At 36.9% G+C, this 24,184-nt stretch overlaps 2 protein-coding genes across 3 annotated transcripts in view; one reads left to right on the top strand and one right to left on the bottom strand.

Annotated features, from left to right (window-relative positions):
* Window positions 1-137: 137 nt before the first annotated feature.
* On the bottom strand, window positions 138-22,285 carry LOC143031276 (uncharacterized). 2 transcript variants are annotated; one of them, XM_076194906.1, is made up of 2 exons: window positions 21,810-22,285; window positions 138-2,362 (listed from the first exon to the last, which is right to left on the bottom strand). In XM_076194906.1, the coding sequence occupies exon 2, from the start codon at window positions 2,075-2,077 to the stop codon at window positions 719-721; it is 1,359 nt and encodes a 452-aa protein (XP_076051021.1). In that variant the 5' UTR covers window positions 2,078-2,362; window positions 21,810-22,285; the 3' UTR covers window positions 138-718. The 2 variants fall into 2 exon arrangements, with proteins under 2 accessions (XP_076051021.1, XP_076051022.1); XM_076194907.1 differs by lacking the exon at window positions 21,810-22,285 and adding an exon at window positions 3,349-3,508.
* LOC143030315 (uncharacterized) overlaps window positions 2,260-24,184 on the top strand; it is a 41,007-nt gene continuing 19,082 nt past the window's right edge. Inside the window, exon 1 of the mRNA XM_076193469.1 lies at window positions 2,260-2,324. Within this exon, the coding sequence (XP_076049584.1) occupies window positions 2,260-2,324 (65 nt within the window). The remainder of the gene's footprint in view (window positions 2,325-24,184) is intronic.

Below are 24,184 nucleotides of genomic sequence, written 5' to 3'. Positions count from 1 at the left end.
TAACAATGGCATGTAGCCTACTCCAAACAACTTTATGTAACGCTGAGGAAAACAGAACTGTATACTTCATGACGTGTAGATATTTATATCCACCAATTATGCCACTCTTATGATGGCGACTTTTTTTCCCTTCTTAATTAGAGAAACATTCGTGCACTTAATAGAAGACTTGCAAATCTTTGGATATGAAAAAGCAAAACTGAAATTGGGCAATCGACTAAGGGTCACTCAACGGCACAAATGAGAATAAAACAACCTTTACAAATGACATTATGCGTGTGTGGTGACACATCAACCAAACAGTAGATCAATACTTAATAGATGAAAACAACACCATCATTCAGAAACATTAATTCAATCAGGTCCCATTGGAGAGGCCTCTCACCAGCGTCAATCATGACACACTGTGCGAGATGAACCTCTCGTTCGTGAAGAAGTATGAGTCACTACGTTTGAAAGGCTTTTCTCCAGTGTGGGTCACCATGTGATTTTCTGGATTACCCTTTTGTGAGAAAACTGCATCACACAGGTCACACTTGAAAGGCTTCTCTCCAGTGTGGGTCACCATGTGTTGTTTAAGCCGACTTTTTACTGAGAAAGCTACATCACACAGGTCACATTGAAATGGCTTCTCTCCAGTGTGGGTCATCATGTGTCCTTTGAGACCACCTTTTTCAGAGAAAGTTGCATCACACAGGTCACACTTGAAAGGCTTCTCTCAAGTGTGGGTCACCACATGTTTTTTGAGACTACTCTTTATTGAGAAAGCTTTATCACACAGTTCGCATTTGAAAGGCTTCTCTCCAGTATGGGTCACCATGTGTCGTTTGAGAGAAGCCTTTTGTATGAAAGCTGCATCACACATGTCACACTTGAAAGGCTTCTCTCCAGTGTGGGTCATTATGTGTTGTTCGAGACCTCTCTTTGTTGATAAAGTTGCATCACACAGGTCACACTTGAAAGGCCTCTCTCCAGTGTGGGTCACCATGTGTTGTTTGAGAGTACCCTTTTGTATGAAAGCTGTATCACACAAGTCACACTTGAAAGGCTTCTCTCCAGTGTGGGTCATTATGTGTTTTTTGAGATCACACTTTTGTGAGAAAGCTTTATCACACATGTCACACTTGAAAGGCTTTTCTCCAGTGTGGGTCACCATGTGTTGTTTGAGATCACACTTTTGTGAGAAAGCTTTATCACACATGTCACACTTGAAAGGCTTCTCTCCAGTGTGGGTCACCATGTGTCGTCTGAGAGCATGCCGTTGTGAGAAAGCTTTATCACACAGTTCACAATGGTAAGGCTTTTCTCCAGTGTGGGTCATCATGTGTTCTTTGAGAATTTTCTTTGTTGTGAGAGCTTTATCACACAGGTCACACTTGAAAGGTCTCTCTCCAGTGTGGGTCAGCATGTGTCGTTTGAGACCTCTCTCTTGTGAGAAGGTTGCATCACACAGGTCACACTTGAAAGGCTTCTCTCCAGTGTGGTTCATCATGTGTTGTTTGAGATAGATCTTTCGTGAGAAAGCTGCCTCACACAGGTCACATTGAAATGGCCTCTCTCCAGTGTGGGTCCTAATGTGTTGTTTGCGACCTCTCTCTTGTGAGAAGGTTGCATCACACAGGTCACACTTGAAAGGCTTTCTTCCAGTGTGAGTCACCATGTGATTTTTTAGACTATTCTGGAATGAGAAAGTTGCATCACACAGGTCACACTTGAAAGGCTTTTCTCCAGTGTGGGTCACCATGTGTTGTTTGAGATAACCCTTATCTGAGAAAGCTTTACCACACAGCTCACATTTGAAAGGCCTCTCTCCAGTGTGGGTCGCCATGTGTTGTTTGAGAGTATCCTTACGTGAGAAAGCTGTATCACACATGACACACTTGAAAGGCTTCTCTCCAGTGTGGGTCACCATGTGTTGTTTGAGAAAGCCCTTTCGTGAGAAAGCTGCATCACACAGGTCACATTGAAATGGCTTCTCTTCAGTGTGGGTCATCATGTGTCGTTTGAGACCACCTTTTTCAGAGAAAGCCGCAACACACAGGTCACATTGGAAAGGCTTCTCTCTAGTGTGGGTCATTATGTCTCATCACAGATAACCCTTTTCTGAGAAAACTGCATAGCAAAGGTCACATTGGAAAAGCTTTTCTCCAGTTTGGGACATCAAGTGTAGTTTGAGATGCTTAGTATGTGAAAAAGCTACATCATAAAGGTCACATTACAAAATTTTCTCTCCATTGTGGGTCATCGCGTGATACTAATATGACTCATGAGATAGGTGTGCCGCAGACGCCACGCCAGATGTGTCGACAATACGAGATCTTCAAGTACCTTTTCCAAGGAAATTTTTATATCTAACCTCGATCTGAAATAATATATTGGCGCATTAACCAAAATGCAGTAAGGGGAGGGGACAAACAATAATATATATAAAAGTTTATATTTAGAAGAAAGAAATGGGAAGTTGAACAAGTACGTAAAAATAGATTTCTGAAAAAAAAAACTGGGTCAATATAAATTAATCATAAAATAATATGGCAAAAAAACAGGTGAAGACACTGCAGAGAGATAAAGACACAAAAATAGGATATCTGTATATAATGTAGGATTTCTAGAACATTCTTATGTAAAATGTATTATTTGCTAATTCCATAGTCAGGGATCACCTTCACACAAAGAAAACGAATAAATTTGGGCAGAAATAGCACCAGAAGCTCATGAATAATATTTACTTTTTATGTCTATCATCTTAAGAGTGATAGATGAAAATAATCTAGTCAACTGAACCTTACCTAAAACTAGGTTAGGTTAGACTCCCCCCACAGTTTTATCAACTACAAAAACAAGGTGAATGGTGGGAGTAGCTTGTTAAGTTGTGGTTATCCGTTTAATTCAGTCACTTCAATGAATTGCGTTTTTTATTGAAAATTTGTGGCCCCGTAAACCAGGAGGAGCCACCACAACTGGTGCCACTGGAGACTGATGGGTACTCCGCCCCCTGAGATCAAGGTACACCTGCTAATAATATTGGCATTGTATGGTCAACAGACCGTGTATATCAACTGTCCCAAACTACCTGAAAATTCCGACCCCCCCCAAAAAAAAAAAATGATACTGTAATGAAGAATGTAAACAAATGGAGGCGAGACCAGGAAAACGAGTGTATATAATTTCTAAACTAATTAGGGTCGTTATTATTTATATGTGGTAGTATTGTATTGACAAGGAATTCCATGGAAACTCGTTAAAAAAAAATCGCGTGTTACTGGGACAGAGCCGAAAATAATTTCTGCCAAACAATGAATACATGGACACGCTTGACCGTTGGATATAATGATGTTTGCTTATTACCTGTAAGACTTTGCTGTCCTTGTAAAATTGATGCTACTTCCAGATTCCGTATATATCCTACGAACCACAAAGATTCTTGCAAATCCTTACATAAATCTTTCAAACACAGCTTTACGGTGTTTACTCCTGGCCAGACAAACCCAAATGTACTATTTTATAGAGAAAACTCAGATTCATGGTTTGTTAAGGGGAGACCTTTAATTTACTGGCCACATGAACATGATTTTTTTCCAACTGAATTTAAATAATCTGGTTATACTAAACTGAAAAATTATAATAATTTTGATCAATAAGCTCAGATTATTGAATGACACAAGATAAGAGGGAGGGAGTGAGGTGGATGGGATTGGAGTGTGTGGATGGAATGGGTGGGAGTGGATCTTATACCTTTATTTTGGGGGGGGGGCTACCTCCCTTGTAGGGGGGAAAGCCTTAGGTGTATGTATGTACTATCATTTTATTTGTGTCAATTTTTTTATGTTGAGTGAACTGGGTGAGTATCTGGAATAATTGAATTCATATAATTCAGTGTTCTCAGTTATGACCTTATACCGGATACTCACAGAACTAGAATTCAAAGTGCCAAACACAAGCCAATTCTAAAATATTTTATGATTATTACTATCATCAATAATAATAATAATAATAACATTGAAAACTACACTTAACAAACTGGTACCTCTGAAACTACTGCACTCACACTTGTCCCCCTTTCCCTTGCAAAATGGGACTCTACAGGCACTCCTCCAGTCCTCTGGCACTCTACCCTCTAATAAACGAACATTAAATAACTTCACCAGCCAGTCCACCATCACTGTACCCCTTTTTTAGACAATTCGCATGACACCCATCCAACCTAGTTTCATTTCCTGCTCTCATCATCTTAAAAACTGCCTTATCCTCACCTTTCCTTATTTTTCCTCTTCTCTTTTCTCTGTACCTTTCATATGATTCCCTCGTCCTATTTTGTATTCAATCTGTGAATGCTTCTTTTCTTCTACAACCTCCTTTGCTTCCTCATCTCACTACTCACTACCCTTCCATTTCCTCCTGTCCTCCTTGTTCCAAACATCATCTTTGCACACCTTATGACTTCCTCCTCGATCCATCCCCATTCCTCCTCCACTCCTAGTTCTACTCTGTCCTTCACTCCCTCCCACTCTTCTCTCAATTTCTTCTTGAACTCCTCTTTTTTCTCATTGAAACAGTTTACTTATTTTTAGCATATTATAAGGAGCAGTGTTATATAGACTTGCCACAAGTATACAAGGAACGGTATAAGCCTACATGTAGTATATATATCACTGTGCAGCCCACAACAAGTTTCAACAAGATTCTTGTTGAAACTTGTTCTAGGTAAGCAGCTTCTCACTGAGTCAGTTGCTGCTTTGGAATCAACCAGGAAGGATGTCTTCTGGACCTGGCAGAGTGGTTCATTCAGGCAGAAAAACTACCAGCAACTTCTGGCAAAGGGTACAGCCAGGAACTACAGGGCATTGTCAAGATTGAAATCTCAGAGATAAATACCAAGGTCAGCCACAGCATACAGAAGAAATTGATGACCCAGGTAAATAATTTTACTTATATTGTGTGCATTTCTCCCTTTTCATATGCAACTATATAAATTTGGTGAACAATGGAGAGCATGTGCAATAAAAATGTGAAGGCCTAAAGAGATGATACTTCAACTTCATTACTTCTAAATTTGGGTAATTACTATATCATTATAATATACTGTATCCACTCAACTTTAGGGCCTAGATGATTGTTATTCAATTCATTCAACGTTGTGTAATATATTTCATAGGTTTCTTTGGAATTCAGCCCACATGGGATTCAGCCCAAAGGGATTTAACCTAACCTAACCCAACTAACACATGATTTTTTAGTGAATTTAAAAGTGGACTGAATCCTGTGTGGGCTGAATTCCAAACCCACCTATTTCATATCCTGTTAATTATTTCCAAATAATTTAGTGGCTTGTGTGAATATGATCATTATCTAAAAAAATAACTACTGTACTCAAAAGTAGTCAAAATCACATTGCATTCATTCATTTATTCATTCATTTATAAATATGCAATATGCTAAAAATTTCTGTGTCCATTTCATGATCTGCATCAACAGCTTCAATCCCTTCATCATCGGCTCCACTTGAATTATCTGCATACCTGACTCCACCATTAAAAAGGTCACTATCAGAATACTCCACAGGCACCACTTCTAAATCATTTTCATCTAAAAGAAATTCATCAATATCTCTGGACAGATTTATCATAAAAACCTCACCCTCTCAAAAGGAAAATCTCGACAAAGAAGTTGCAAGAATTATATTTGCTACAAATTCACCATTTCGTCTTGTTCAGTATCCTCAGTTTCTCAAGATGGTTCAGAACCTGAGGCCAGGTTATAATTTCTCCATCCAGAAAAGATATTTCTGATAAGTACTTGGATATTGTGTATGAAAAGGAATACAAAAAGTGTGAAGATGACCTGAATAATGAAACTGTATGTCTTTCAATTGATGGGTGGTCTAACATCCATAATGAGCCTATAATATGTGTCACTCTAACAACATTCACTGGTCAGATTTATTTAGTTGACACAATAGACACATCAAGGAAACCTCAAACTGCTGAATATCTTCTACAACTTGTACAAAGTTCGATCAAGAAGGCTGAACAAGATTTTGGTGGTCACATTGGAAGTGTTTTGACAGACAATGCAGCAAATGTTACCAAGATGAGAAAAGTCTTGGAGGAATCGAATGAACCTGAGCATACCGTCCTCACATACAGATGTGCAGCACACCTACTAAATCTACTGGTTCATGACCTTGAGATTGATAATGTAAAACAACACGTGGTCCATGTAGTTAAATATTTTAGAAATAATCATTATGCTGCTTCAAAGTATTGGCAGGAAGGTAGTCAGTGTCTAGTCATGCCCCAGGACACAAGGTGGAATACAATTTCAGACTGTCTCAAGGCCTATATAAATAACTGGCCAATTCTAATGAAGATCTGTGAAGTCAACAGGGAAGCTACTGATACTGAAGTAAGAAACAAAGTATCAAATTTAGGCCTAAAACATTCGGCTGAGGAATTATTGGACCGATTGCAGCCAATAGCAAAGGCTCTAGATGAGGTACAGAGTGACAAGCGCACTATTGCTCAAGCAGTAGTGTTTGGAAGAAATTACTTGGCCATTTCACAAACAATAAACAAGCTGAAAAACTGGTGAAAAAAGGGTATGGGCCGTTTATCATCAAAGTTCACATACTTGCCAACATGCTTCTTCCAGTACTTGAAGGAAAAATGCTCAGTGCAGAAGAGGTCAATATTACTATGGAGTATGCCAATAAGAAATATACAACACTTGTTCCTGTCATTATGAAGTCTCAGGCAAAATCACCTCCTTTCCAGGCATTCAAGTTTACTGAGTCTATGACCAAGACCCTGACAGCTATTGAGTGGTGGGATTCACATACAGCCATGTTAGACAGTGATATTCTGTTATCAGTACGTCAACTCCTAACTGCAGTAGCCTAATCATCAGGAGTTGAGTTTTCTCCTCCTATGGACTTGTACATAAAAAATTAAGGAACCGCCTCGGTAGTGAGAAGGCATCCAAATTGGTCTTCCTTTTCAAGACAATGAACTCAAATGTAAATAATGATTAATGTAAATAACTGTCCACTAACCTCATGCAATAATACATGTTCAGTCCGGCCAAAATTGGCATTTCAAAGCATAACAGTGCCTTAAAGATAGTTTCTTATTTCACTACAAAAGTTTATGTTAACTTATACTGCATTTAATAAGCCAATAATTGATACATTTGTCCAATATAAAATGTTAGGTTAAAAAGAAAGCAATAGCCTCTGCTAGCGGAGCCAGGAATCTGGGTTCGCATGTCCTGTGTAATAGTAGTCCTTGATATGTACATATGTATATGTGTATATATATATATTATATATATATATATATATATATAAAATATATACATATTTATATATATATATATATATATACATATATATATATATATGTATATATATACATACATATATACATATATATACATATATATATATACATATATATATATATATGTATATATATACATACATATATACATATATATACATATATATATATACATATATATATATATATTGCTGTTTGGATAATTGTAAATAAATTTGATTTGGTTATTTATTTGCCATTATCCAAACAGCATTTTTAGAAAGGTAGTTAATGTACACTGGAGGGATAATGTGGACCAAAACTCCGGGGTATATAAAATGCCTTGCAAAGATTGCTATGATGTCTACTGGGGCCAAACTGGCAGGAATTTGTCTACGAGATTAAAGGAACATTAAAACTCCATAAAATATGGACAAGTTAACTCCGCTGTGTTCCTTCATGCCAGCCAAAAAGACCATAGATTAGACTGGGATAATGCATCAACTATTTATAAATCACACTGTAGCTATCGAAGAAAAATTATAGAATCTTCCTTAATAAAACAATATCCTAACTTTAATGCCTCTAAAGGCCAGTGGCCCCCAGATTGTATTACCAAGTTAGTGGTCAACAAAATTATGTCAAAAGCTGTTGGACGAAATATCACCCCTTGTCCTTCTTTGACCCAACCATTTCAAGGGTATGTGACCTGAGTCCCCCCGCCCCACTTTCCTCATCCCCTTCTATGTACCCCTCATTTCTTCATATGTTCTTGTACCTTAACTTTATGTAAGCATTCTGCTGAAGAGGACTACAGAGAGTAGTCGAAATATACAGTTTCTCTGTCCTTTCCGTTATTTCTCCGATAGTGGGTTAATAGTGAACTTTTACAAATGTATTATAACATACCAGTTTCCAATATATATTACATATACATACATATATATATATATATGTATGTATCTTCCACTCTTCTATTAAATACAACACCGACATCACTCCTATTTCCTGTCTTATCCACTCATTCCTTAATCTATTGCGTCTTGTCACTCCTCTTATCCTAAGGGCTCTCATTTCAGCTGCTTGAATGCAACATTTGAACTTGGTGTTTAAAGACCAGGCTTCACTGCCGTATGTTAACACCAACCTTAACACTGAGACATAAATTGTCTTCTTGCATTGAAGTGGAATGCTTTTTTCTTTTAATAGTGAGTACAAAATATTTAGGGTGTTGTTATATTTTGTAATCCTGCTGTTTATTTCAGTCTCCTGCTGGTTATTATCACTGAATTCCACTCCCATATACTTAAAATGTTCGATCTGTTTTAATTGTTGTCCATCAACTTCAATTCTTCCCTCAACTTGCCTTCTGTCGACACACATTACTTCCATTTTTGTAACATTCATTTTCATCCTGTACTGTTGCACACCATTCCATTTGTCCATTTCAGTTTGTAGATCTTCCCAACTGTTTGCAGCTATAGCTATATCGTCAGCATACGCAAGCACTAGTGGGTTCATATTTCTCTCTCCTTCAATATCCTTAATTATCCTATCCATGTACATTATAAACAATAATGGAGATAGCACTCCGCCTTGTCTTACTCCACACTTGACCCTAAACCACTTACCGTCTCTTTTCTCAGTCTTTACTCTACTTTCACTATTTTCATATAAAGTCTTAATAGCTTTTATTAGACTCACTGGTACCTCATATTCATCGTGTTCAATAGCTTGCCATAAGTGATCTCTTGGTACTCTATCAAAAGCCTTTTGAAGGTCAACAAACCCAAGGCATTTATGTCTGTCTCACTCCCAACATTTTTCCATTAAGATTTTTAGAGTAAAGATATTGTCGATTGTTCCTCGTCCTGGTCTAAAACCACTCTGAGATTCTTTTATCTTATATTCAACTATGCTTCTTAATCGTTTTTCCAAAATTCTTTCATAGATCTTTCCTGTGTGTGATAGAAGAGAGATGCCTCTATAGTTTCACAATCTGTTTTGTCACCTTTTTTGTGTATTGGACATATCACCACTTTTGTCCAGTCATCTGGGACTTGTTTATTTCTCCATGCTATATTTATCACTTCTAACATCCACTCTAGTCCAGTGTTTCCCATTTCCTTTATAATTTCTGTTGAAATTTCATCTTCCACTGATGCTTTCCCATTTTTCATCCTTTCTACGGCTACTCTCAATTCTGCTTTTGTTATTTTCCATTCATTTTTTCCTGTGTCTTCCACTTCGCTTTCCACTTCTCTTTCCCCCATATATTCTGGGTTGTACTCTCTTTCATCTTCATCTTGTCCTGTGAAGTCCAACAGATCCTCAAAATACTCTGTCCATCTTTGACTAATTTCTTGTGATTCTATTAATAGATTATCGTCCTTGTCTCTTATAGAATGGGTTGCTACCGTGTTTCCTTTCCTATAGGACTTTGCAAGACTAAATATTGATTTCCTTGTCCCATTCATATCTCTTTCAAGATCTCCAATCTTTAACCAGCTGTTATCCTTTGCTTTTCTTTATATAATCTCTGCTTCATTTCTCCTTAAGACATCATCATCATAATAATAATAATAATAATAATAACAATAATAATAATAATAATGATAATAATAATAATGATAATAATAATGATAATAATAATAATAATAATAATAATAATAATAATAATAATAATAATGATGATGATGATGATAATGATAATAATAATTATAATAATTATAATAACAAAAATAACAATGATAATAATAATAGTAAATTGGAGTATGATGAAGGGTGCAACAGCACACATAACTGGAAATAAATCTTTATAAAAAAAATTGCATATGTCCATACCCACCTAATAATCAAGGATGTCAGAAATATATGTGTGATTCTTGCAAATCCTTTATTGGTTTCTACAGCTAATCACTTGGTTTTCATGTGTCAGATAACACCTTCCCCCTCCCCTTCTTTCTCTCTACACACACACAGTATTAGCAAGCAAACGAGTGAATTTTGGAAGAAAGAGCACCAGAAGCCCACAGATAGTACTTTAAAACATTTATGTCCATCATCTTAATTGTGAGAGCAAAAAATAATCTTGTCAACCGTACCTTACGTATCCATATCTATAGCAAGGTTAGGTTAGACTCAACTCCCCACCCCCATTCTATCAACTACTTAAACACTGCACATGGTGGAAGTAGCTTTTTGATTTGGGTTATTCGGTTAAAACAGTCACTTCAAATCAATTGATATTATCTTTTCGTGAAAACTGATTCATGCCCATTGCAATATTACTTGTAGATTACAAAGGCATGAGGAGGAATGTGTAAGTAAATTTTGACGCAGCCCGAAGGGATTTCTCCCCGTCCTCTCCTTATATGCAAAGGGGGACGGAGAGGGGGGGGTCGCCGATTAAATGAAGCGGCCTTGCTGTGGATGTACTGTGTCTTGCGACACTGCTTCTGACCCAGGGCGGTGGGCAGGGTGCAGGGATGACCCGTCATCCAGGAGGTGCTCAGATGAGAGGAAGGGTGGGAGGGGTGTGGAATGTATTTAGGGATGAAATGGGTGGGAGTGTTTTTATGCCTTTCCCTTTTTGGCTACCTCCCTTGGAAGGGGGAAAAAGCCTTGGTATATGTATGTATGTATGTACAAAGGCAACATAATACTACTTGCTTAAAAGTGGCAGTCTGCCGACAAGATTGGTTAGGTTATGGAGAATACAAATTTACACACTAATACTTCTTAAGAACTTTCCAATACAAATTTACTTACTAATGTTATGTGAAACAATGGTTCCTCTTGTGAGCCATTTCACTACATGTATTTCAGGTACTCCAGTCCAGATAATATGTGATATATTTTTCACATTAAAAGCAACTTGCTGAGAATATAGTAACATTAGAAACGTATTCCCTAATTTGTGACTTCCAGGTATGCAAAATGTTAAATGTTGAATTTTTTTTTTACATCAGTTGGGGTCATAGACTTGAAGTACAAATCTAAAATATGCAACCTCCTATAATTCCATTGAACCATGGTTCAGACATTCGATGTTTATGGTACACATGTCTTCATTCTTTCAATTTGGTCAAGTTTTGGTGCTCCTGTATTTTGTATCCTACCCAAGTTTCCTGGTCCTACCAGGATGACACCTACCTGGTGTTGTTTCTATCCTACCCAAGTTTTCTGTTGGTGTCCAGAGAGGAGGGTGATGAGGAGGGGGAAGTTCTTCATTCAAAGGGAAGATAAAGAAGAAATGGATTGTTATGACTGTATGGAGTTGGATGACCTGCTATGTACGGAAGATTCTGCTATCAGATGTTTATCATGAGAAGGGTCAAATATCGCCACAACTCTAGAATGGCCTGGACTACTACCAAGAAAAAGTGGTATCAGTAGTTTTTCTGCTGGCCACTGGATGGGGAAACATCACATGAAACTCCATTTAGTTCTTCTCCTTATATATATATATATATATGTATATATATATATATATATATATATATATTATATATATATATATATATATATATATATATATATATATATATATATATATATATATATATATATATATATATATATATATATATATATATATATATATAAGGAGAAGAACTAAATGGAGTTTCATGTGATGTTTCCCCATCCAATGACCCAGGGCAATGGACAAGGTGCAGGGATGACCCGTCATCTAGGAGGTGCTAAGATGGTAGGGAGGGTGGAGGGGTGTGGAGTGTATTCAGGGATGGAATGGGTGGAAATGTTTTTATGCCTTTTCCTTTTTGGCTACCTCCCTGGCTGGCAAGGGAGAAAGAGCCTTGGTATATGTATGTATGTATGTATATATTATATATATATATATACATATATATATATATATATATTATATATGTATATATTATAGATATATGTATATATATATGTATATATTATATATATATATGTATATATATATGTATATATATATATATATTCTATATATATATATTAATACATATATATATATATGTGTGTGTGTGTGTATATATACATACATATAATATTTATGTTTGTGTGTATTTACCTAGTTGTATTTTACAGGAAGGGGAGCTATGCTCGTGGTGTCCCATCTTCATACCTCATTTTATCTAAACTGTTTTTAAATTCATGTATTGTTTTTGCACACACCACTTTCTCATCTAACTTGTTCTAAATATCTATTACTCTGTGGGGAAAGCTGTTCTTTTTTAGATCTCTTCTATAACTGTCTTTCTTGATTTTCTTTCCAGGTCATCTTGCATTTCTATCATCCCATTTTATTAGATCCTCTCTATCAATAGTTTCTATGCCTTTCATGATTCTATAGTTATCAAATCTCCTCTCTCTCTTCTTTGCTCTAATGTCTGTAGCTCAAGTTTTGCTAGTCTCTCTTGTGTGTATATTTATGTATATATGTGTATATATATATATATATATATATATATATATATATATATATATATATATATATATATATATATATATACATATATATATATATATATATGGATGCAAAGAAATCGCAAACAAGACATGATTCACAAAATATGCGGAACATTTTCGTCTATTTAAGACATCTTCAAAGGTACCTTTAGATTCCTTAAACAGACGAAAACGTTCAGTTACCAAGTTTTCATTTTCCTAGTGGTTCCTTGCATATATTTACATATATATATATTTATATAGAAATATATATATATATATATATATATATATATATATATATATATATACATATGTATATGTAAGTGTAGTAGATTCAGAGGTATGAGGTTGTTGAGTGTAGTTGGGGAGGTTTATGGGAGGGTCTTCATTGAGAGGATTAGGAGAGGAACAGAAAGAGTAATTGGTGAGGAACAGTGTGGGTTTAGGACAGGTAGGGATTGTGTAGATCAGATTTTTGTGGTATGACAGATATGTGAGAAAGCTATAGGAAAAGGTAAGGATGCTTTTTGGGCTTATATGGATCTGGAAAAGGCTTATGACAGGGTAGACATGAAGGCACTGTGGAAGTACTGCAGATTGGAGGAAAGCTGTTAAGAGCAGTCAAGAGTTTTTACGAGAGTTGTAGAGCTTGTGTTAGGATTAGAAATGGAGAGAATGAATGGTTTTAGGTAAAGGTGGGACTTCATCAGGGATATGTTATGTCACCCTGGCTGTTCAATCTATACATGGATGTGGTGGTGCGAGAGGTGAATGCAAGGGTAAAGGGTCAGGGATTAGAGATGTTTAAAGAAAATGGAGAAAAGTGGGAGGTGAGCCAGTTGTTGTTTGCTGACGACACTGTGCTTGTAGCAGGATCAGAGGAGGGATTGAGGAATTTAGTGACAGAGTTTGAGAAGGTGTGTGAAAGAAGGAAGCTGAAGATATATGTGGGCAAAAGTAAGGTATTGAGATGTACAAGGGGAGAGAGTGACAGCAGGCTGGAAGTGAGCATTAAGGGTGAAAGACTGGAGGAAGTGGATAGTTTTAGATACTTGGGTGCAAATGTGACAGGAAAGGGAGTGGGGGTGGAGGTAGAATGTGGATTGAGAGAAGCGAGTAAATGCATTGGTGGATTAAAAAGTGTAATGAGAAATAGACATTTAGGAATGGATGCTAAGAGGAGACTGTATGAAGGAGTGATTGTGCCAACAGCACTGTATGGGGCAGAAACATGGAACATGAAAGAGGAAGAGGGAAGGAGTTTGAATGTGTTTGAGATGAAATGTCTGAGAAGTATGATAGGGGTTACTAGGCTTGATAGAGTAAGAAATGAAGTGAGGAGGAGAACAGGGGTGGAAAGGGAACTGGGAGATAGGATTGATGAAAGAGTATTGGGATGGTTTGGACACATGGAGAGAATGAGTAAAGAAAGATTAGTAAAAGAAGTGTGGAAGGCAGAGGTGGAAGGAGTGCAGATGAGGGGGCGTCCTAGAATGAGATGGATGGATGGGGTAAAAGGGGCATTACAAAAGAGAGGAATGTCTGTGGAGGAAGGTCGGGAGAGGACAGAAGATAGGGGTAAATGGAGAGGGGTTGTGTATAGATGATGCTGTGATGCATGAGGGGGGTGGATGGGGGGATTGGGGTGAGGAAGTATGTATGGGAAAAATTTGACACAGCCTGAATGGATTTCTCCCCGAATTTTTCTTTTCTGCATGGGGGGACAGAGATGGGGGGGTGGTAGCTGAATTTATGAAGCAGCCTTGCTGTGGATGTGCTGTGTCTTGTGACACTGTTTCTGACCCAGGGCAGTGGACAGGATGCAGGGATGACCCGTCAACCGGGAGGTGCCAAGATAAGAGGGAGGGAGCAGGGTGAAAGGGAGTGGAATATATAGGAAATGGAATGGAAGAAAGTGGTTTCTATGCCTTTTTTTCTTTTTGGCTACCCCCCATGTAGAGGGAAAAAGCCTTTGGTATATGTATGTGTATATATATGAATATATATATATGTGTGTGTGTGTGTTTGATTGCTAGTTCTGCTTTTTGTATTCTCTTTGTGTCTTAAGGTGGTCTTATTGCAGCCCATACAAAATATTGAAGATTGCAAATAGGACTCCAAGCGGAGAACACATGGTGACTTCATTAACTTGTTGGTGTTTTTATTCTGAGTGGGCAGGTAAAGGGCACCTCTTTTGTGCAACACATTAGCATGCCATGGAGTATGGACTCTGGGATGGCTATGTTGGGAGTACTGTCATTATGGTAAACATGGCAGCATTGAGGAAGAGGTGTTTAAGGAAATCCAAAAACCTAAAATCTACTGCCGCTACATTGATGAAATCTTTATAGATACCTGAATAGAATCTCCAATGACAACGATGTCAATCAAATAATTCTGACAATTGTCCCCAGACTCGAACCCAAGACTTGTGCAATTCTATTTAGGTATTACAACGATGAAAGTCTATCAAGGATATGTACCACCTCAACCACTAGCTACAAGTGGGCTTGGTTCTTCGTAAAATTGAGATTAGGACGTCAATTAGCAGTCGACTCAAGTCCTGCGGGGTTAGATTAACCCTGAGGTTGGAGAATCTTATAGTCTCAGTAGCATAGTTGGAAGAGCAACAACCTCACACACGCAAGTCTCGGGTTCGAGTCCGGGGACAATTGTCGGAATTATTTGATATATATATATATATATATATATATATATATATATATTATATATATATTCATCTTTTCAACCACATTGATTAGGAGGCAAAATTAGATGAAAGACCTTTAGATCAGATGTGGAAAATGTTTCAAAATACACCAAGATGATTCATACTTACATCCTGTTTAAGGAGTGACGCCCCCTGAATCAGGCTCTTCCAAAATGGCTTGACAAAGAAACTGAAAAAAGTATTGCTAAAAAAAGACAAGCTTATAAGAAATGCAAGTGCTCAGGTGCACCTGTCAAATTTATGTAATAATACAGAGATTTAAAAAAGACAATAAAAAATGACAACGACAATACAAAATAAATATTGCTGATAAAGCTAAAGAGAATCTCAAAGAATTCTATAGGTACATTAGAGATAAAAAGGTTATTAGGAATCACATTGGCCCACTATTATCTGCTGGTGGTCAACTTGAATACTCAAATGAAGGAATGTGTGATATTTAAAGCAACTATTTTAGCTCAGTATTCATAAACAAAACACCTCAAAGTGAACTCCAAAATGAAACCTGTGAAAAACTTTGGGTGAATTTATATGGTAAATCTGAGAATATAAGAACAAAGAATGCTGCAAGAGACCATAAGGTCTACACTAGGCAGCTCCATATCCATCACCACCTGTCGTCCCCATCCATAAAGTTGTCTAATCATTTTTTAAAACAACTGAAAGTTTCAGCGCTTACTACATGGTTACTAAGTTTATTCCATTCATCGACCACCCTATTAGTAAACCAATTCTTGCCTATTTCCTTCTTAAATCTACACTTGTCCAGTTTATACCCATTACTGCGAGTCCTACCCTGTTGTTTTATTATGATGGCCTTGTTTGCATCACCCTTGTTATAGCCTTTGCTCAACTTGAACACTTCTATTAGATCACCCCGCACTCTGCATCTTTCCAGAGAGTGTAAGTTAAGGTGCCTAAACCTCTCTTCGTAAGGCAAATTTCAGAGTCCGTGTATCATTTTGGTCATTCTTCTCTGTACTGATTCTAGTGAATTTATGTCCATTCTGTAGGATGGAGACCAATATAACAAAAGAAAAAATTAAAAGGTGTATAAACTCAAAATTAGTAAAAACACTAGGGGCTGACAATTGGCATCCAAGAATCTTATAGGAAATAAAAATGAGATTGTTGGTCCATTAGAAATTATTTTCAAGAAATCCATCATATCCGGAGATGTCCCAAGAGAATGGAAGCTACCTTATGTTACTCCCATATTCAAAAAAGGTGACAAAAAGAAACCAAATAACTACAGACCTATATGCTTTACTTCAATCATAAGAAGAATTATGGAAACTATGTTCAGAGATGATATAGAACATTATTTTGAAAATAACTGTTTGATAAATAATAGCTTGCATGAATTCAGATGGAAACGTTCTTGCGTGACTTACTCAGATTCTAAAATACAGTCATCTCCAAATATGACAAAAGAAACAATATAGATTTATTATATCTAGACTTTGCAAAAGCTTTTGATACTGTCCCCCATGAAAGGCTACTTACTAGATTAGCTTCACACGGAATAAGTGCTAACCTACTAAGTTGGACCGGCAATTGGTTAAAAGACCAAAACAGAGTTTTTTAAAAGGTAAAACTTTTAGATGGAGAAATAATGAGTGGAGTTCCTCAGGATTCCGTTCTTGGGCCACTACTATTCATAGTATATATAAATGATATAGACCACGAACTAAAATCTATTGTCTCCAGATTTGCTGATGATACAAAACTGTGCAGAATGGTAAATGATCACTTAAATCAATTATATATTCAAGAAGATTTAGATAAATTACAGCAATGGTCTGAAAGTGGCTAATGAAATTTAACATAAGTAAATGCAAGGTTATGCACATAGGTAAAGATAGCAGTAGGTATGATTGCAAGTTATCTGGAAATATGTTAACAAAAGTGGATAGTGAAAAGGATCTCGGCATAATAATAAGTAACGACCTCAAATCATCTAAGCAGTGTATTTCAGCCTCTGAGAAAGCAAATAAGATTGTAGGACTGATTGCACGATCTTTTGACTTCAAAAGCCTATCTAATTATCAAACTATATAAATCATTAGTTCACCCACATTTAGAATATGCTGTTTCCGTATAGTCACCGAATATCATTAAAGACATTAACAGATTGGAAAAAGTACATGGGGAACCACAAAACTGATTCCAAATATCATACAAAAATTGACTAAAACATGAATCTGTTTTTCCTAAAAAAAGCGTAGGCTCAGAGGTGACTTGATACAGGTCTTTAAGATTCTAAAGGGAACTGGCAACATCAAAGGTGACAAAATTTTCACATTGAATGAGAATCAGACAAGAAATACTGGTCTCAAACTGTCAGGAAATAGATTTAATTTGGAAATTGGTAGAAACAATTTTACAATCTGTGTAGTTAATGAATGGAATAAAGTTCCTGTCGAGGCAGTACAATGCAGTTCAGTTCTAATCTTTAAGATTTGTTTAGATAAACACCTAAGCAAGATGCTGCAATGCCTGCTATTTATTTTATATTATTTGTTTTTTCTGTTTACGATTATTTGCTTATCATCTATCATTATCTGTCAATTCATTATTATTTACAATGTACCTGATGTTTGCCTATTTATTTATTTTATTATTCATATTACTATAACCTTATTCTTATTGATTCATTTGTTTATCATTATACTTTTTCATAACTGACCTGGTGCATTTATAGAACATTTACGAATCTTTGGTTAAGAAAAAGCAAAATTGCAAATATGCAATCGACCAAATAGCTGCACAAATGAGAATAAAACAACATTTACAAATGACAGTATGCATGTGTGATGACACATCTACTAAACAGTAGATCAATGCATAATAGCTGAAAATACCACTGTACAGAAAAATTAAATCACTCGGGTCACTTTGGAGAGGCCTCTCACCAGCGTCAATCATCACACATTGTATGAGATGAACCTTTCATGAAGAAGTATGAGTCCCTATATGACATTTGAAATAAATACTTCATGAGAAAGCAAACAAGGCTTATTTTCCGTATGGGTCATCACGTCATGTCTAAGTTTACGTTTTTTTTGTTTTTGTTTTTTTGAGAAAGCTGCATCACACATGTCACATATAAAAGGCTTCTCTCTAATGTTTACCATGATGTCTTGTTTGAGACGACTCTTTCGTGAAAAAGCTGCCTCACACAGGTCACATTTGAAAGGCTTCTCTCAAGTGTGGTTCACTATGTGTCGTTTGAGACTGCTCTTTTGTGAGAAAGTTGCATCACAAAGGTCACACTTGAAAGGCTTTTCTCCAGTGTGGGTCACCATGTGTTGTTTGAGATAACCCTTTTGTGAGAAAGCTGCATCACACAAGTCACACTTGAAAGGATTCTCTCCGGTATGGGTCATCATGTGACTTTTGAGATGACTCTTTTGTAAAAAATCTTTATTACACAGGTCGCATTGAAAAGGCTTCTCGCCTCTATGGGTCATCATGTGATATCTGAAATGACCTTTTAGTGAGAAAGCTGCATCACAAAGGTCACATTGAAACGGTTTCTCCCCAGTGTGGGTCATTATGTGGTATTTGAGAGCACTCTTTTGTGAAAAGGCTGCATCACACAGGGAACACTGAAAAGGCTTCTCTCCAGTGTGCGTCACTACATGCTGTTTGAGAATCTTTTTTTGTGAGAAAGCTTTATCACACAGTTCACATTTGAAAGGCTTCTCTCCAGTGTGGGTCACCACATGCTGTTTAAGATTACCCTTTTGTGAGAAAGCTGCACCACACAAGTCACACTTGAAAGGCTTCTCTCCACTATGGGTCACCACGTGGTGTTTGAGACTTGTTTTTCGTGAGAAAGCTGCATCACACAGGTCACACTTGAAAGGCTTCTCTCCAGTGTGGGTCACCATGTGTCTTTTTAGACCACCCTTCCCAGAGAAAGCTGCATCGCACAGGTCACATTGGAAAGGCTTCTCTCCAGTATGGGTCATCAGATGTCGTTTGAGGCCACCTTTTCCTGAGAAAGTTGCACCACACAGGTCACACTGGAAAGGCTTCTCTTCAGTGTGGGTCACTATGTGTTGTTTGAGATCACCCTTTCGTGAAAAGGGTGCATCACACAGTTCGCATTGGAAAGGCTTCTCTCCAGTATGGGTCACCACGTGTCGTTTGAGATTACTCCTTCGTGAAAATCCTGCATCACACAGGTCACATCGGAAAAGTTTCTCTCCAATGTAAGTCATTGCGGGATATTCAAGATGACTCGTGATGTAGGTGTGCTGTAGACTCCACACCAGATTCTCTTTATGAATGACGAATATATGGAATCAAAGAATTTTTTACATATACCTCGATCTGAAAGAAAATGTATGATAAGTTCAGTATTTAATCTGTTAAGAGCATGTAATAACAGTACTACACGTGTATACAAATGTACCGGGGCATTAACCAAGCTGCAGTAGGGGAAGGGAACAAACAACTCTTATCAAAGAAGCTTAGAGAGAAAGAAATCAAAGGTTGAACAAACACTAAAAATCAAATTCAACATAAAATGGAAAGAGAGACTGGGTCAGTATAAAGTAATCAGGGAACAAGGAAAAAATTGCTGAATAAAAACTGCATCATTGGAAATAAGTAATCTTCGACAAATTTTCACAGAGGACCACTACACACACACACATGAGCTCTGAGCTCTCTTCTAAGAGGGAAATAGCTGTCGATCACGAGCCCAACACGTGATCCAAGACCATGGTGAATCACACACACACACCAATCATGGATGTCATAACCCATCTGAGAGATTCATGAGAATCTGGTATTTATTTCTACAGTAAATATTTTGCTTTTAATTTTTCGCACAACCCCCTCCACACTCCCCTAACCTCAGGGTTGGCGGTAAAACGAATAACAATTTTGAATAAACTTTGGATTTCTGATACCCTGGTGTGAGAAATTAATAAACTCTTGTCAATATATCCTAACCACAATGGAAATAAGCGTACATGCTTTTTGTGTTATCCTCGGCAATTTGTAATTATTATTCTGAACTATGTGTTCTTGTCATTATCTGCACTTCATGTATATTGATTCATTGCCAAATAAGTCTATCTATCTACCTACACTCAGGTTAGGTAAGATCTGCCCCACCCAATACTAAAACACGGTTAGAGTAGCTTATTCAGTTATAGTAATTCAGTTAAAACAGCCACTTGAAATGAGTTATAAGTAATTTACATGAATATTTGTGCCCCATAGCAGTCTTAACCCTAAATAATATGAGATTTCATTTCTTAGGTTATGGTGAACGACACTACTTCTAGAACATTTCGTGAAACTTCTAATATCTCAGAAGTATCATGAAAATATACTAATACAATGAGGTATTAACCAGAGATCAGCATGTAAGAGAAAAAACAATTTGTACCAAAGAGGCTTGAATGAACAAGAAGTAAAAATAATGGAAGCCTGAACAAATAAAATTGAAATTATCTGAGAAATAAAAAGTCAAAAGAGTAGGTGAATATACATTACTGAGAGAAAGAAGTATTGATAATAATGATAATAATAATAACAATAATAATAATGATAACAATAATAATTATAATGATAATAGTAATAATAACAACAACAACAATAACAATAACAATAATGATGATAATGATAATAGTAATAATAATAACAACAACAATAATGATAATGATAATAATAATAATAAATCTGAGTATGATGAAGGGTGCAATAGCACAGCTAATTGGAAATAAATCTTTATAAAAAAAAAATCAAATAGGTCCACACCCACCTAATAATCAAGGATGTCAAAAGTCTATGTGTGATTCTTGCGAATAATTCAATGGTTTCCACAACAAATCACTTGGTTTCCATGTGTCAGGGACCGCCTTCCCCTCTCCCGTACATATACACACACCCAGTATTGGCAAGCAGAAGAGTGAATTTTTGAAGAAATAGCAACAGGAGCCCATAAATAAGACTTTAAAATATTTATGTCCATAATCTTAAATGAGAGTAAAATTAATCTTTCAACCTTGCCTTACCTATTCTTATCTATAGCAAGGTTAGGTTAGACTCATGCCCCTCCCCAACTCCCCGTGTTCCAATAACTACTAAAACAATGCACATAGTGGAAGTAGCTTCTTGAGTTGTGGTTATTCAGTTAAAAGTCACTATTGAGTAATATTATTTTTTTCGTGAAAACTGATTTGTGCCCGTTGCAACATTACTGGCAAATCACGTAGACAAAACAAAGTTGAACCTACTCTCTGGTTAGGTTATGGAGAATGATAGTATTTGTATACCCTCTGATACAATGTTACTAATATTTTGTGAAGCAATGGTTCCTCTTGTGAGAAATTCCACTACATGTATTTGAAGTATTCCAGTCCCAGATAAGATATGATACTCCTGCAATTCGTATCTTTCGCATTAAAAACAATTTGCAGAAAATATAGTATCCTTAGAAACATATTCACTCATTTGATTTGTGACTTCCAGGTATGCATAATGTTCAATGAAATACGCTTCAGCTTCTTCTCTACTATGGGAAGTGGTGAGCCATAAACATAAACAAAATAGCCAGTTTCTGGACATTTGAGTGCACATTTGTTAGCCAGTACATTTCTGCAATCAAAACAAGGATCTACTCCGATGCTTTGACTGACATTGTTGGGTATGCTAGCTTGCGTTATCGATGTGTTGATTATTGTTCACTTTCTTGTTTTAGTTTATATTCATCCACATTGTTCTGTTCCAGATCGTAGAACCTTTAACGTGGAAATACCTTCAGTCTTCCACAAAACTGTTCAATTTCTGTAGTATTTTAAGTTGGGGCCATAGCCTTGAAGTACAAATCTAAAATATTCTGCCTCCTGTAATTTTATTGAAGCAATGTTCATGCAGTCAGCATTTATTTGTTACGTGTATTAACGAATTGGTCAAGAATTAAGATGTCTTTAATTAATATTTCAAATACTAGGGTTTTGTGGATGTTGGCAATTCAGTAGGAAGACATATTTCATGTTGTTCTCGCATGTACTCCCCACTATTGCCCGTTCCCTCATCCAGGTATGTAAATGCCACTTTGTTCTTATTAAATTATAAGTTTCTCCAAAAATCTTGTGTATTCACCTGGATCTGCTGCAGCCTCTGTCGAGACAGCCAGACACCACCCTACGGCAACGAGCTCAGAGCTCATTATTTGCCGATCTCTGGGTAGGTCTGAGACCACTCACACACCACACACCGGGACAGCAAGGTCACAACTCCTTGACTAACGTCCCGTACCTACTCAATGCTAGATGAACAGGGGTTACACGTGAAAGGAGACAATCCCAACTTATCTCCGCCCGGCCGGGGAATCGAACCCCGGTTCTCTGGCTTGTTAGGCCAGTGCTTTACCAATCCGCCACCAAGCCGTGTGTGTGTGTGTGTGTGTGTGTGTGTGTGTATTGATGGGTTAATCAGCTGTGCATGTGGAATGATCTAATTCATGATATATTGCATGAACTAATCACTTTTCACCAGGCACTAATAAAACTAGAAATTCAAAGTGAATGTCATGTGAAATGGGGTAAGAGTATGACAGATTTTTTTCTCTTTCTTTTTTAAGTAATAGAAATATGTTTTGGAAGGAAATTAAGAGAGGAAGAGGAGGTGAATATAGTAGAGAAGAATAGATATAAGGTGCAGATGGAGAGATGATAAGGGAAGAGAGGGCAGTAAGAGGAAGATGAGCAGATTATTTTAGGGAATTGCTAAATGTGAAAGAGGATAGGGAGGGAAAGGTAGCTGCAATGGGAAACGCTATGAAAATAACATTGATGAATGAGGAAAATGGAGGAGAAATAAGGAAAGCAGTTGTTAAACGATGAGAGCAGATAAGACACCTGGGTTGGATGGGTGTTGTGCAGATGGTGGACTGGCTGGTGAAGTTGTTTAATGTTGTCTAAAAGAGGATAGAGTGACGGAGGACTGGAGGAGGGCATGTATAGTTTCACTTTACAAGGGAAAAGGAAACACATGTAATTGTAATAGTTTAAGAGGGATCAATTTGTTGAATTGTGTTGGGAAGGTTTGATTAATATAATTAGGAGAAGAGCAAAGGGAGTCATTGGACAGATTAGATTTTTGTACACTCCACTCCCATCTACCCCACTCCCTCCCTCTTATCTTGGCTCCTCCTGGATGACGGGTCATCCCTGCATCTCGCCTGATGTTTGAAGGCTGGGAGCACGTATGCCCATGGCCAGACCGTTGGCTGAAAGAACATTTGGCCGAACAGACACCTGGCCAAAAATATACAAGTGTGAATAGTAACAAGCAATACCTTAAGTATTTTATCTAAAAGTGTTAGAAGGTAGAACAAGACTGATAATCTAACATTTGTGTAAAATTAATATATTTACAGTAAAATGAAGTAAAATGCATTATTTAAGTATTGTTGTTAATTGATCTTAGATGACTAAAAAAAATCATTGCAGAAAAAAATAAAATACAGTAAGATTTATGTTCTTATTTATTTAAAGATTGTGTGCAACTGCCCTCAGAAAAATATATGTTTTCATACCCAAGCGTGTACAGGTCGACTATCATTAATCCGGCAACTTTGGGAGAGAGAGGGTGCCGGATTATCCATTTTTTCCGGATTAGTGATTGATTGGCCAAGAATACAGGAAACCAAGTAATTGATCAC

Source organism: Oratosquilla oratoria, chromosome 12, assembly GCF_046742065.1.
Source record: "Oratosquilla oratoria isolate Oo_2021 chromosome 12, ASM4674206v1, whole genome shotgun sequence".
NCBI lineage: Eukaryota > Metazoa > Arthropoda > Malacostraca > Stomatopoda > Squillidae > Oratosquilla > Oratosquilla oratoria.
Note: the sequence above shows the minus strand (reverse complement) of the source record. Positions and strands in the feature narration are given on the sequence as shown.